The following is a 15,648-nucleotide window of genomic DNA, read 5'->3' on the forward strand; positions in this document are numbered from 1 at the left end:
AAATTTTAAGTAAAGCAACTGATATTTGCTTAGGATGTTTTTTTCCTTAATATAATCCAAATAGAAAACAATCCAATATATTTTGATCCTATCAAGCTCTTAGAGCAAAGTTGATAACTGAAAAGTCCCAGTTACGTACATGAAACTTCTAACCCCTCTTCCCGATTCAGATATTTTAGAGTTTCTGCAAATTCTCCAGGAATTGTAACTGTCTTCTGGAAGATAACCAGAAGAACTGCAGGAACTCGAACAACTGAATGTACCTAGCTTTGCAGTTATCGACTTTGCTTCAAGAACTTGACAGGATTAAAATCTAATGGTTTGTTTTCTATATAAGGGGGTAAACATCCAAGTGCATTTTCTAGAGCTATGCACAGTTCAAAAATGTTTAAGGAGAACCTGTACAAGCAGCGCATTTTATATGTGTAAGAGTCCTTAGGCTTTTGTAAGAAAAGAAAAAAGGATTCAATTCTTTAAGGAATTAAAAGCCCTTAACAACTATCAGAAAGCTGTTTGATCAAAGAAGTCTGAGGACACTTCTTCTACTTACTCATTTTGAAAAGCTTCTGAAGGAAAGAGATGGAATAACTTAAACACTGATTTTTGACTGCAAACTTTTCATACACAGCAGTGGCCAGAGGGTTCTTCCATAATGGCTAAATGGCTTTTCTATAATAAAGATATCTGAGAATCTATGCTCTTAGAAATCTATTCTTGTCAGCTGAGAAGTGCCCGATACTTTTACCACTGAAAGTTGGGTGCCTCAATCTGTGGGTGGGGAAGGCTTCTGGACTCATGTATATTCATATTGAAAATGTAGATTTGCTTCCAATTCCCCAAAAATGTCATCAGGCCAAAAGACTGGTATTTTGAGACAGAGAGCAGTAGATATTGCAGCTGCTTCAACCATAATTACAGAAAATTGCTTCAACCATAATTGATCAGATAAGATACTGGAGATACTGGCTATAATAGATTCTATTCTACTGTAGAATAGGAACTCCTATTCTAGTGAGTTCCATATCTGGCTGAGGGCTTCATTTGGCCTGGCTCTGATACTGGAGCAGGACACTAGTATCATAACTAACATGGGTTGCAAAATATTTGTAGCCACAATGTAATGTTTAGTCTAGTATAGATATCCTTCCATTAAAAGTTAAGGATGGGCAAATCCAGAAATCATACTTCTTCCTAGGTCCAGATGTAAATCACAGCACTTTGTGAATATGGGAACACCTTAGTCCCATATTCAAGCTTTGAACTTACTCAACAAAAGGCTCACAATGGTTAAATAACGTGTGTATCTTTCTTATACCCAGGGAGGGTGTCATATCGAGGCAGAAAATGGCATACAGAAATCAGAGCGTATGTTTAAAATTCTAGATTTTTTTCTGAGTTGATTTCCTTCCCAAATCAATAGATACTTGGCCATTCCTCTGATCCCCTTGGAAGAAAGTTGATCTATATCACCGTAACTTTGGAAGAGATGGCTCCTGGGCCTTCCTTGTCAGTTTATTTATTTAAAGAAATTAAAGTTGGAATGATTGAAGGAATATTTTAGAAATTTATATGGGAATGATAGTGATATCTCATGGAATGGAACTGAATTAAACACCATGTTACCATTCATGTTGCCCAAATACTGGATATCATTGTTAAAAAATAATAAGATTGTAATTCAGATCACGTATAGAAACTGTTAAATGGGATTTGCTTATGGAATGATTGTGTACATTTAATATATATGTAAAGACTATATTGGGCCAGATAATTTAAAGAATACTGTTCTATTTTCCTATACAATGGGAAAGGCACAACACCAAATGCAAAAATTACAAAGAGGTTGATTTAATGTGTGCTTGGGGTGGTGTTTCACAGAATTATCAAAAAGGTAAAAAAGATCATAAGCAAAATTTGGAAAGTTTGGTGTACGTTTTCCACTAAAAATCAAACTGACTGTTACCATTTGATGGGTATCAGAGGAATTGAGGATTGCCACTGATTTATTAAAAACAAAAACCAGAGCAAATAGAAAAGTTAATGTATCTTGGTAGAACATTTTTTAAAGGCAGGATGATGGACAAATGTTAAGATGTGCAAAGGTTGGCAGATAAGTAGTGGACAGTGCATTGATGGTTACAAAAAATGAATACTTGTTGGGGGGGTTTGGTATATAGGACCATGCCTATATCCTGCCTCTTTTTACTACATGGAAGTGAGAGATGTGTTTTTCAGGAAAAACATAAAATCAACTGAATAATTCAGTGGCAGTTGAGTACTTAAATCTGTGTTAACAAAAGTTGATAAAGAGTTGAAATTATTAGGTGCTGACTGAATGTGAGGTGAATACAAAAATGTGGGGCGGGGATGAAAGAAATACACTGAAGTGGTGTGGTCAAATAGAGAGAACGAATGTGGATCAGATTGCAAAACAAATACATAAAAGAAGAATCAATGAGTCAAGAGGAAGGGGAAGCCTGAGAAAGTTATGGTTGAAGAGAGCTGATGAAAGGGACGTTGGAAGGACAAAAGACCATATCTGAAGGAGTATGTCGATGTGGTGGAAAAACGGATGGTTCGAAAGGACAGAAAGATATGAAGGGATGTACTGAATAGTTTGGGCAGATGGCATGCTTTAACCATCTCTTCTTTTCTTATACCTTTAATTCTTTAGCTTACTATCTCTGTACTCTGTATAAGGTGTCGCCAACCTTTTGGACCTCAGGGACCACCAAACTCATAATTTTAGATCCCAGGGACCACTAACTGGTTCTGAATTTTGAATTTTTTTATTAAAAAAGAGCAACTTTTACCCAAAATCAGGCAAAGCAGGCAGGCAGATTGAGTTGCTCACAGAATCACAGATTCATTCAGAGATAGATCGATCTGCCATTAGCTAGCTCAGTCTGTCACATAAAATTTGCTTGCAAGCAAACTCACAAAATTAACTCACAACATACCATGCATGTAAATATTGGTTTTTTTATAAAAAAAGAACAACTTTTACCCAAAATCAGGCAAATCAGGCAGATTGAGTTGCTCACAGAATCATTCAGTGATCGATCGATCTGCCATCGGCTAGCTCAGTCTCTCAAATTTGCTTGCCGTGAAGTCTGCACTGAATTTGCTTGCAAGCAAACCTTCAGTCCTAAGGGAGGTTCGGCTGTGCTTAGCTAGAAAGCAAGAAATCCAACCATTTCCTGCTTCCTAGCTAATCTAAATGTCCCAGCACAGCAGAACAAATGATGGTCTGAAAAAGGAAAAATAGCAACTTAACAGACAAGTTTGACGGCTAAGGAGTGAGTGGACAGGGAGGGTTCCTGCAGGCCATGTGGGCTGAGCAGCCTTGTGTTTCTGCACAGCCTGGATTAATTGCTTTGTGGGGGTGCTCTGGGGGTGAGATTTCTCTGCGGCCCACCAAAATTTTCTCGCGGCCCACTGGTTGGTGACTGCTGCTCTATATAACATCCTCACCTGAAATGGAGCAGATGATAAAAACTGATTGATTGATTGATTGATTAAATTTATTGGTCACCTAGCTTATACATGGTAGTGACAATCAAGACATCTCATAAAAGTTTCAGATCGAGGAATAATGAAATACAAAAAATAAAAAATCTCAGTTATTAAATATTCCATTATGAAAAACTGATTATAAAAAAGAAGTAGGTTTTTTTAAATTTCTACATGCGTTTGGGGTTTAGGGTAATAACAAAATTTAAAAGCTTAGTCACATGAAAAGGAAAAAAAGCCAATTCTCATAATTGGCAGGATGAATGGTAATGATCATGACAAACAGCTGTCAGAAATGGCACAGGAGGAAGTAGCTATTTTCACTAATTTGCTAATAGCTTTGATTTATAATGTCTTGTTCACTACCTGAAGTTTGAATAAAGCAATTAGACCAATAATTTCATTTTGATAAAATAGAAAAGAGCTCCAAATATGGATGTCATGTTATATTTTTGTTTCTGTATATTACCAAAATAAGTTACACATTTTCAGAAAAGGTATTTAATCAATATAAATTAGTGTTTTTGCTATAGTTAGTGTATAAAAGCTGGCAAATTTAAATATATATCAGAACCATAACCTTATGCAATGTAGTTCAGGCAAATCTTCCAAAAGGAGATGCTGATCATTAATCATCCAATAGGATAATGCATGATCATATTACATTTAACTAAATAGCCATCCACACGTTTCTCACATTCTGATGGAAGGTATCACTATGCAAACAACAGGGAAATAATTGCAGGCCTAAGGTCTTAACCCAGAGGGTTATTTTGACAGGTATAGCAACATAATCCCAGTCATTATTTCTAAATAGGAATTACAATTCTTTATCCAATCACCAAAAAACGTTTGTATAAAAATGCAATCTCAGCGTTTTAAAAAATAATTAAAAACAAATAACTAAATATAATCTGCACATTACTGATTTACTTTAAAAAAAACCTAAACATCATCATCTATGTATTACATTAGTAATGATGTATATGTAATTTCCAAAAGAACCTGCATAGTTCAACACTCTATTTCAAAAAATCCATCAAACCTTGGATATGGACCAAAGAGAATATGGATCAAAAGTGAATTTTCAGCTAAGGGCTGAATATGTTTCCAAAAGACAAGACTGGCATCTGATGAACTTTCACTATTTTGTACATATCTTTTTATTTATTTCAATTTATTTCATGTCCTATTTTGATAGCTGAATTATTTTTCTTTTAACTATTATTAATTTAATTGGAACATCTACTTTCATTAATGTATAAGCACTAAAAGGATAAATATTTTTTTACACAGAAATCAATAAATGGCTAATAATTTTAGAAGTGCATTCCATATTCTAAGCCTTTTGATTTTCTAAGAAGATAGTCTGCATCAAATTTAGAACTCACTCATTAAAACTTTTGTACCTAAGTCACATTGTTTTCAACAGATTTGTCTTAAATAAAACTAAATCTGGAAAGAACAAGCTATCTTCACATGTGCTCCTCATATACCTATTTTGTTCACACATAAATGTGAGCAAAATAGAATGGTGCGGTGTCCTAGAGGTGGAGCTCTCACTTCACGATCAGAAGTGAGTGAGTTTGATCCTAGGGAGAAGCAGATATTTCTCTCTCTGGGCACAACGAAAATATATTTGTTAAATATAACTCCACATTGGCAACAGGAAGGGCATCCGGCCAGTAAACACTCAACTCCATTCAGTTGCCCAGACTCCACATCGCAAGGGATTATCGGGTCATTAAAACGAGATGATGACAAATGTGAGCAGAATAGCTATGCAAAATAGATGCTGGTATTATATTTTACTTAGAAATGCTTTCCAAACAATGTAAACATTCAGCACTACTACAATCAGCAATGCTTTTCATCCTGAACCATAAACAGGGAAATTCTTTCTTGAGTTGCTATATTTGCATAGTTCTGAAATCTACAGAGAAAGTAAAGATATACATACGAAATTCTATTGACGATAGCATCTTCATCCTCTTGCTCATCTGAAAAAAAATGCACATTTTAGATTACATTTGGTACCATGGCCATTGTTAAGTGTTTTACTTCTTGTCTAATAACAATTGGCAAAGAGAATATGTAGCATGATCAAAGTTTAAAATGCACTTATCTTTCATTCTAATATTTGGCTGTACTTTCACAAATTTCAAATTCATGAGGGTCTGTGGGTAGGGGGGATACTGTCATCTTTTAAAAGACTCTGCAGTCTTCACTAACGTGATGTTCCACCAATGTTTGCATTAAAATGTTCTTTGCTAAAAGGTTTAGCAATGGAACTGCAAGCTGTTTAACCTTAAGTACTTGAGAATTATTTAGATGTCCTTGGTCAATCATATAATATTGCATAATACTCTATCATACAGTAAATTAAAAGATGCTATTATCAAGACTTAGAAATGTTCATCATCACAGAGCAGCAATTCAATGACATTAGATGCAATAAAATGAGAATGGCAATTCACATCCAACTGAAAGAATAGACAGATAATGCTCAAGTATATCCTGATTTATTCTTGTTGATTTTAATCCATAAATTTGAAATATTCAATATTCAATGGTCACTATTCAAAATCCGACTTCTGGTTTGCAAATCTTATATCCCACGCGGGAGAAAAGCATATATACTGCAATGACACTTAGAAGATAAAGCATGCCTCTAATACCATGAAGAAGGAAAATTACATTTTGATAATCACGAATAGAATTTAATATTAAATTCTTTAGAATATATTGATTTATTCATGTAACATAGCTATAAATTACATTGGCTATTTTGAATAATTATTTTACTAGCAGCATCATACTCACACAACTATTCATGAACTATAAAGCACTTGGAAGTAATTTGGTAGCTAGGTGGCAGTATAACACAAAAATCTTGATTTTCCTTTGAACATACAGTGGCCAGAGAAAATATAACACAAACTCTCCATTTAACAAATCAAAGAACATATTAGTTAAAATTAAATTCTATAAATTGGTTCTTGGATATTGTTTTTTTTATACCATGTCCTACAGAGTTCAAAAGGAACATTTCTGGACTGTTCATGGATCCAGATCTAAAGAAATCATTGATTAGGATGCTTTCCTGATCAACTTGTATTCATTTCATAGACTAATTATTCAATAGAATAAAAAAAATCCTATCTTTAGTGACCAGAAAGAGAAAGCTAATTTACTCCTTAGAATATATGAATACTGTATCTATAAGATAACCAATTGCAAACAACCATAAAATACCTAAAGTAATAATTTGGTAATCCAGCTTATTTCTTATCAGTCTTTCCTGTGAAAAGTAATTTGCAACATCTAAAAAGAATCTCTTAGAGATGCACATTTTAACCTCCAATGAAAGATTATTCCTGCAAGGGACTCTCAAGCAGTCAGCTAAAGTGTAAGAGAGATGCAATAGTCCTTCTTTTCATACAACATAGCATCAAAGAGCATGCAACCATGAATAGTTAGAAACGTGGCTTCACAAGACTGTAATAAAATATATATATAAAAAATAAAGGAACGTTATCTTTCTGTCAATAATACTGAATAACTCAGGCCATGACCATCAAATATCAAAAATATCCGCCAGGCTATCCTACCTCTTACAGGGATGGTCTGAAGCTGCGTGGAAAAACATCATCTGAAATAGAATCTCTGCTCAGCATTGGACAATACATGAACTATAACTGCCATCAAACACAGAAAAAATAAGTGAAAACTGAAGGAATCAAGATGGAAATAATATCAAGAATCTGGAAGAAGATGATCACCCCAAATACCTTTCAAGCTGACAACATCAAGCACAAGTGAAGCCAAGAGAAAAGATTAAAAGTAAATATATCAAGAGAGTGAAGAAGTTCCAATTCAATGGAGGAAATACCATCAAGGCAATTAACACCTGGGCAATTTCAGTCATTAGATACACAGCTGGAATAGTGGACTGGACTCAAGCAGAACTAAAAGCCCTAGATAGGAAGAGAAGGAAAATAATGACAATAAATCATGTCCTGGATCCCCAGAGCAACACTGACAAACTCTACTTCTAGGAAAATAGGTGGAATGTTGCAAGTATGTTCAGATGGTTGAAGAAGAAGGGGTGACAGAAGAATATCTGTTGGAGAGTGAAAAAGATGCACTGATGCTTGTAGACCAGGAAGGCTTACTGAATACTGGAAATGGCCTACAAGAAGGACCAAATGAAGGACAGAAAAAAGGCATGGGAAGATAGTGTATTACATGGCTAGTATATTAAAAAAAAACAGGTAAAGTAGATAATAACAAGACTTGGCAATGGCTAAGGGCAAGAAAGTTACAAAAAGAGACAAAGGGGCTAATTCTGATTGCACAAAACAACCCTTACAAACAAATGCATAGAATAATTGAGAAGACAGCATAAGATAGCAAGTGTCACCCCTGCAAAGAAGTTGAAGAAATGGACTATCTGGTTATGTTGATGCAAGAAGACTGTACAGACTGACTACAAATAACAACATGACAAAGTAGCAACAATGATGCATTGGAATAGCTGAAAGAAATACCATTTGCCTGCAAGCAAGGATTAGTGGGACCATGAAATAGAAAAAGTAATAGAAAACAAGTAAGGTGAAGTACCTGAGACTTTAGAGTTCGAACAGATAGGCATTTGTCACTTAACACACCAAACTTGTCAATAACAAAGACAAAAAAAAAAAGTCTGGATAGTGAATGTGGCAGTACCTGAAAACAGCAGAAGAGAAGAGAAGGAAGTGAAGAAGATAATTAAACACAAAAACCTGCAAATAAAAATTGAAAGACTGTGGCAAAAGAAAGCAAAAGTAGAACCAATAGTAATAGGCACTTGGGGTGCAATTTAAATACAACTGGAGCACCACTTGAACACCATCAGGATTGATAAATTCACCATCAGTCAGTTGCAAAAGGCTGACTGCATATATCCTGTGGTGATACCTCCAATACCATAAAACATCCATCTCTGCCTATCCCAGGTCATCAAGAAGGACACAATAGGTGGATAAAATGCCAAATCCAGTTTATACGTCTGGCTGACTGTGCAATGAGCTTATATATTTTACATGTGGTCCAAAACAATTGCTCTTCATACATTGAGACCCAGCAAGACAAAAGGTTCCTCCCCCCACCCCCACCCCCATGGAGAAAACTAACTTAATTTTAGGAGATCAAGGGATTTTTTTAAAGGGTAAACTGAATAATTTAAGCAGAAGATGTACATGTAGCAAGCTAATGAAAAGAGTTCAAAGAATACAGCCAAAAGACATTAGAAAGGGCATTGGTACTTACCTGATACGCCCTTTCTCTGTGAGCTGTGAAGAACATCCAGAAGTGGGAGGTGCTTCAGTCTCTTCTGGAAAGGCTGGGCTTAAAACTCTGGGAGGCTCCTCCTCCTCCATGGGACACCTCCTCAGCGTCCCCCAGTTTTGCGAAGACTGAGTGCCAAAGTCCGGGACTCATCACCTAATCAAGATCCCTGACCGGAATGGAACCCCACCAGACGGAAAGAAATGGGTGGGGCTGGATGCTCTTCACAGCTCACAGAGAACGGGCATATCAGGTAAGTACCAACGCCCTTTCTCCCATGAGCTGTTCAGAGCATCCAGAAGTGGGACAGACCAAAGCTTGGCCTGTCCTTAGAGAGGGACTCCGTCTGGATCGAAATGCACTCCTAAACTCTATGGACCCTCTGCAGGACTCTTCTGCCAAATGAAGTGTCCACTGAGGCATAGACATCAATTTTATAATTTCTCACAAAGGGCGATGGTGAAGCCCAAGTCGCCGCTCTGCAGATTTCGTCTATGGAAGCCCGAGTGGTCCATGCTGCTGATGTTGCCGCACTCCTTGTCGAGTGGGCTGTAATGCCCTTAGGAACTGAGGTGGACTGGCATTCGTAACTTTTAGCTATGGTGGCTCTCAACCATCTACCAATGGTCGTTGATGACACCCTATGTCCTTAAAGTGGATGGATTGAAGGATAGGATTAGAGCCTCAGATTTTCGAAATGCCGCCGTGCCGTCTAGATAGATGCTTAACGCCCTTTGAACGTCCAGTCGATCACATTGATGCTCCAGTCTGTGAGATGGTTTCGGACAAAAATTTAGAAGCACCAACTCCTACGCTCTGTGGAAGGCTGAATTTACTTTAGGGATGAACGATGGATCCAATCTGAGAACCACCCTGTCCGCATGAAACACGCACAGGTCCTTTCTCATCGACAATGCTGCCAACTCGGAAATCCTCCCTGCTGATGTGATCGCAATTAAGACCACCTTATATGTCAGGAATTTGAGACTAGCGGTTCTTAAAGGCTCGAACAGGCCAGTTGTAAGTGCAGTTAACACCTTGTTGAGGTCCCAAGTGGGATAGCGGTGAATTACAGGAGGTTGTAAGTTTGCAGCACCCTTAAGAAAGCTGCGGATATGCTATGGAACGAAAGTCACCCCAGGATATCACCGAGACTAAGGCCGCCACTTGTCTGTGTAAAGTATTTGGAGATAGGCCTTTGGTCAAGCCCTCCTCTAAAAAGTCCAATAATTGTCCTATTGATGGGGCAGTTGGGTCGATCTTAGGCCCCCGGCACCAGACACAGAAAGCGGGCCACATGGCCTCGTATATACAATTTGTAGAGGACCGTCTGGATGCTTGTATGATGGCAATGACATCCTCTGAAATCTGTTGGGTCCTTAAATGGTTCCGCTCAACCTCCATATGGCTAGGCTGAGCCATTGTGGGTCCGGATGAAGTACCGGCCCTTGCGAGAGGGAAACCCTCGACAGTGGAGTTTTCCAAGGTTGTTCTCTTGACAAGTCCTGTAAGTCTGCGAACCATGTTTGCCTGGGCCAGTAAGGGGCGACCAATATCAGTTTTGCTCATTCCTCCAGTAACTTCTGGATCAACCTGGGTATTACAGGGAGTGGAGGAAACACATATAGAAGTCCGGGAGGCCAATGACATCGCAGAGCGTTGACGGCCTCCCCTCCCCGAGTCGGGTACCTTGAAATATACCAGGGAAATTGGGCGTTGCAGGGAGAGGCAAATAGATCGGTCACTGGTTGCCCAAACCTCCACACTGCTTCCTGGAAGAGAGACGGGTGTAGGCGCCACTCTGCCTGATCTATAGAGGCCCTGCTTAGCCAGTCCGCTTGTGTGTTTAAGGCCCCTGCTATGTGCTCTGCCTTGAGCGACAACAGATTGGCTTCGTCCCACTTGAACAACCTGGCCGTCTCCAGCATCAGAAGTTTGGAGTGGGTACCCCCCATCTGTTTACGTGGGCCTTGGTTGTGATATTGTCTGTCAAGATCAGAATGTGGCATGATTGGAAAAGGGGTAGAAAACTGTGTAACGCTAGATGAACTGCTCGCAGCTCCAACAGGTTGATGCTTTGTGATTGTTCAGAAATAGTCCAACTTCCCTGTGCAGTGTGGGATTGGAAGTGAGCTCCCCATCCTACCAGGCTGGCGTCGGTTGTGATCATTGCCCTGCAAGGTTCCTTGAAAGGACACCCCTTGTTTATCGTGTTTTCCAACCACCAGCGGAGCGATCGGAGAACATTGTGTGGTACCTTTATCCGGACGTTGGAAATGGCTCTTCCAGATCGCTGGAAAGGTAGCAGGAACCTTGCAGATCTCTAGAATGGAATCGAGCCTAAGGCACAATGGAAATACAAGAAATCAGTTTCCCTAACAGTTGAGACAGAACTGCCAGGGAAACCCTCTTTAAGATTCTGATCTCTCTGGCCAAAGACTGGATATTATTCAACCTGTCCTGAGAGAAAAACCTTGCCCTCCACAGTATCTATCACTGCCCCTAAATGAACTAACCTAGTTGAAGGGATCAAATGGCTTTTATCCTAATTTATGGAAAAGCCGTGACCTTGAAGGATCTCCAGAGTAATCTTGGTATCCAAATTTGCTTGATGTCTGGAAGATGACAAAATTAAAATATGATCCAGATAACATTGTAAATGAATAGATTTGATCCTGAGGGAGGAAGCCAAAGCCGCTAGGACTTGGTAAAAGTCCTAGGGGTCAAAGCCAGACTGAATGGTAGGGCGATATATTTGTAGTGCCAATCACAATAGCAAAATCTAAGGTATTTGTAATGAGCAGGTCTAACTGGGATATGTAGATAAGTCTCTGTCAGATCTATAGAGGTGAGGACATCGTTCTCTCTGATGCTGAGCAGAATGGACTGGAGAGTAGTCATTTTGAATTTTCGATAAACCAATGATCTGTTCTGACGTTTGAGGTCCAGAATTGCCCCCCGAACTCTTTGGGACCACAAACAATAGAGAGTAACAGCCTTGACCCCATTGTTCAGATGGGACCTCTCTAATGGCCCGAATATGCAGAAGATGATTGATAGCCTCCTGCATCAATGCTCTCTTAATGGGATTCGTGGACCTAGGGCTCCTAATGAAAAAGTTTGGAGGGGAGGATTGAAACTCTAGAGCCAAACCAAACCTAACAGAGTCCCTGACCCACGCATCAGAGGTGGAGCTGTCCCGTTGATCAGCAAACAATTTTAGCCGCCCTCCAATGGGAGCAGCTGTCAAGGACTTACTTGGGGCGACGAAAAATTGGCCTCCGGTACCTCTGGGGTTTCTTCTGTTCTGGCCTCCCCGCTGACCTCTGTTGGAAGATTCCGACCTATCCTGTCTAAAACTGGGTCTTTAGCCAGATGTCCTCTGAGATCTGGGAACGTATGGGCCTTGATAGTAGGTCCGAAAGGAACCCCTTTGAAACAACTGGGGCATTCTGTTTTCAGACCTCCGAAAAGAGGGGAAGCACTTTTTCTTGTTTCTATTCTCAATAAGCAGGGGCTCCAAGACACTGCCAAATAATTTATCCTCCGATATTGGGGCTGATGCCAGCTTGCATTTATGCTTGGTATCCGCCTGCCAATGTCTGAGCCATAGCAGTCTCCGTGCTGATACGTGAGATGCTATGGCTCTAGACAATAATTTGACTGCGTTAAATGTGGCGTCGGCGGAGAATTCTGCCGCTGCAATAATCTTAGCAATGTCCTGGTGGGCTCTGACATTTGACACCGGCAATATATCCCTCAAGTGGAAGAGCCATCGTAGGGAGGACCATGTAAAAAAGGATGCCGCTGTAGCTGCCCTAATGGCCCAGGCATCAGAAATATGCGCCCTACGGAGTGCCAACTCTGCTCTCTTTTCCTCCGGTCTCAGGGCTTCTTGGCCTCGTTGGGAAAGGTTGAAGAAGAGGCCAGTGCCACAATGAGCTCATCTACCTCTGGCGTTTTGAGAAAATTTGAAAACTTTGGTGCCAAATTATAATATCGTTTATCGTACCCTGTTGGGGCTGGGTAGGATGCTACTGATGCCCATTGATTTTGTACTAATTCAGCAAACATCCAAGGGACGGGAATAGTTTCTGCCTCATTAGCCGGTTGTGAGAATATTAGATCCTCGGATTCGTCCTGAGACCCTGTTGACAATGCATGAGGGCTTGATGTGCCTAGTTTAGCAGTGTCCTTCGCTTTGAACAGCAAAGATTTAAAGAGGTGCAGACGAAAAAGGCCAGAAAAGGTAGGTTGGTCTGGAATGAGGCCTTCGTCATCCGACATTCCTCATTCTTGTGGGTCAGCCTTTGACAACCCCAAGTCCATCTGATGGATCGACCCCACCTCCATGGGAACATCCTGGTCATCTAATTCCACCTCCTCCCAAAGACCATGGGCTGGTATGTCACGGATATTGGGGAATACCTGAGTTTGATGATGTCCCATATGCGCAAAGGATCGAGCAGACAGGTATCCCGCTTCCGAAGTAGCCAAAAAGTGTCTGGTCCAGATGGATTGCTGAACTCCAGCCGCAATGCCCCTTTGTATGGCCATCTCCATCTATTGCCTCATTTCGATGGGAAGTCTCAGATAATCCCTCCTCCTGTCTTAAACCGGCGGCCGTAGGGATGAAGGTTGCCTCTGGGATTCGCCGGGCAGTGCTCATTGGAGGAGATATGCCTATGGGAGGCTGTCCAGAAATAGCCTGTCTGGGCTGGGTGGTTAAGTCCAAGGGCCCCAACAATGTACTTGGGCCCTGATCCGATTGTTGTGTCATAGCCATCTTGTCCGCTTCTCTGGCCCATTTCTGCAACTGCCTTTCCAAGGCTTGATGCCATCTATGGGCATTCTTATCTGCCGCCTTAGAGGCCTTTTTGGGGCCCACTGACTTATCTCGGGACTTATTTGTCTTGGAGCGGAAGATGTTGTCACCTTCCATTGTATTATTATTATTGTTATTATTATTGTTGTTATTATTGTTATTATTATTGTTGTTGTTGTTGTTATTATTTGTACTTGGGGGTGGTGCCTACCCGTGGTTGAAAGTAGGGCGCTTCTCCAGGAGTGTAAGTCTATATATATATCTCTATATACAAACACACACACACACACATATATATATATACACACACACATGCCTATATCTATATGTAAGCCTGTATATATGGGAAACAGTATCTAAGGGTCCCCAGCAAGGGAAATCCCCCAAGCACTCCAAGCAAGAAATATTCAGGATCCCTGGTCCCCAACAAGGGAAACCAGCAGGGAATGGTGCCTGTAATATTTAGGCACGAACTTGAAGCCAGCTGTTTAAAAAGGCAGGAAGGCAGAAACTCCGATGTTAAATGCCTGAGCAGTTTAACGAGCCACTTGCTGCTGACTCTCCAAAATGTCAGACAAATGATCCTGTAAGAATTGAGCAGCGGCTGCGAGAGTTCCGGCAAGATCGCAAAGATAAGATGATTGGGGAATTAGATAGGCTAATTGCCTGAAGCGGCAGTCTCAGACTGCCTGTGAAGTGGCAGGTTCCACCAGTCACAAAGAGCTGCTCTCAACTGATCTGGGTGATAACCTAATAGAGCCACAAGCCTTGAAATCACCAGATTAATAGGGGGGGAAATTTGCAAGCCGAATTAACCTAAGAGCAAACCTGAATCTTGACTAGCTGAATCAGAAACTCTTCCAGTCAGGGAGTGCACAACCTCTTACCACGAAGGCTGAGCTAAAACTGGGGGATGCTGAGGAGGTGTCCCGTGGAGGAGGAGGAGTGTCCTGGAGTTTTAAGCCCAGCCTTTCCAGAAGAGACTGAAGCACCTCCCACTTCTGGATGCTCTGAACAGCTCATGGGAGAACTACAGGTCCAGAAGAAGCATGCATTAAGTCTAGGGCAGAAGAAAGTAAGAAAGACTGACTCACTATAACTCCCTGGGTGTTTACAAGAAGAGAAGAGAAAACACAGGTAAATGTGCAATATTCTATTACTGCAGCCTATAGCAATTAAGTGTGGTTCTAATATTCCTATGGAATACTACTTCAATTTCCTGTTTTACTCATAGAACTGACAATAAGGACTTCTTAAACTCCTCAAACACTGGAACAAATTATTTGATTCCACCCAACCACAATAGGGTGCTAACAGAGTTATAAACAATTTTTCAACAGTAAGCATATATGCAAAAAAAGTTTTAGTTTAAATAGGCAATGGCTATCCTAGTTCAATTTTCCAATACAGATAGTCTTTGACAGTTATGACTGACCCATAAAGGGATAACCCAGATTTAAAGTCTTGATGCTTGAGCCCCCTCTGTAGTCACGTGATTTAATTTTGGGCCCTTGGCAATATGGCCACATTTAAGGTGATTTGCAGCATTCCCTGGCCACGTGATTGATTGTGTTTTATGATCATTTTGCCAAAACCCAGTGCTTCTGGTTTTCAGGAAAATCACACCCATAACGAACCATTGGCTCATTTAACAAACACCACAAAAAAGTCATAAAATTGATTGTGACCAATTTACCACTGTTACAATATACAATCGTAATAGGTAGGTTTCATTATGGCCATATGTAGAAACTGCATGTATAGGCTGAAAAATGGGAAGGCTGGAAAGACTGAATATCTCCCACAAAGTTTTTTTGCTTCCACTTTTTCTCTTAAAGGTATAAAAAAAAGTATACAGAATTTGTCCCCCATAGCAGACAGGAATTTGTAAGTTAATAGGAAGTTTCAGGAACAGTGGTGGGATTCATAAGCCATGCCTAAAGTTATTACTTAAACTAAAGTATATAAATGAAATTATGCAA

At 40.1% G+C, this 15,648-nt stretch overlaps 1 protein-coding gene across 7 annotated transcripts in view; it reads right to left on the bottom strand.

The window, feature by feature from the left end:
• Nucleotides 1–15,648, bottom strand: part of LMBR1 (limb development membrane protein 1) — a 64,235-nt gene that overhangs the window by 33,819 nt on the left and 14,768 nt on the right. For 6 of the 7 annotated variants that reach the window (XM_087916864.1, XM_087916863.1, XM_087916862.1 and 3 more), the window contains one exon: nt 5,474–5,513. Coding sequence is in view for 4 of the 7 variants with exons in the window: in XM_087916862.1 (XP_087772988.1) it covers nt 5,474–5,513 (40 nt within the window). In the remaining 3 variants the exon portion in view is untranslated. Of the gene's footprint in view, nt 1–5,473; nt 5,514–8,136; nt 8,157–15,648 lie in introns of those variants that run through there. The other variant, XM_087916861.1, reaches the window with a different exon arrangement.

Source organism: Pseudonaja textilis, chromosome Z (genome assembly GCF_049901715.1).
Source record: "Pseudonaja textilis isolate UNSWEBS1 chromosome Z, rPseTex1.2, whole genome shotgun sequence".
NCBI classification, from domain to species: Eukaryota; Metazoa; Chordata; class Lepidosauria; order Squamata; family Elapidae; genus Pseudonaja; species Pseudonaja textilis.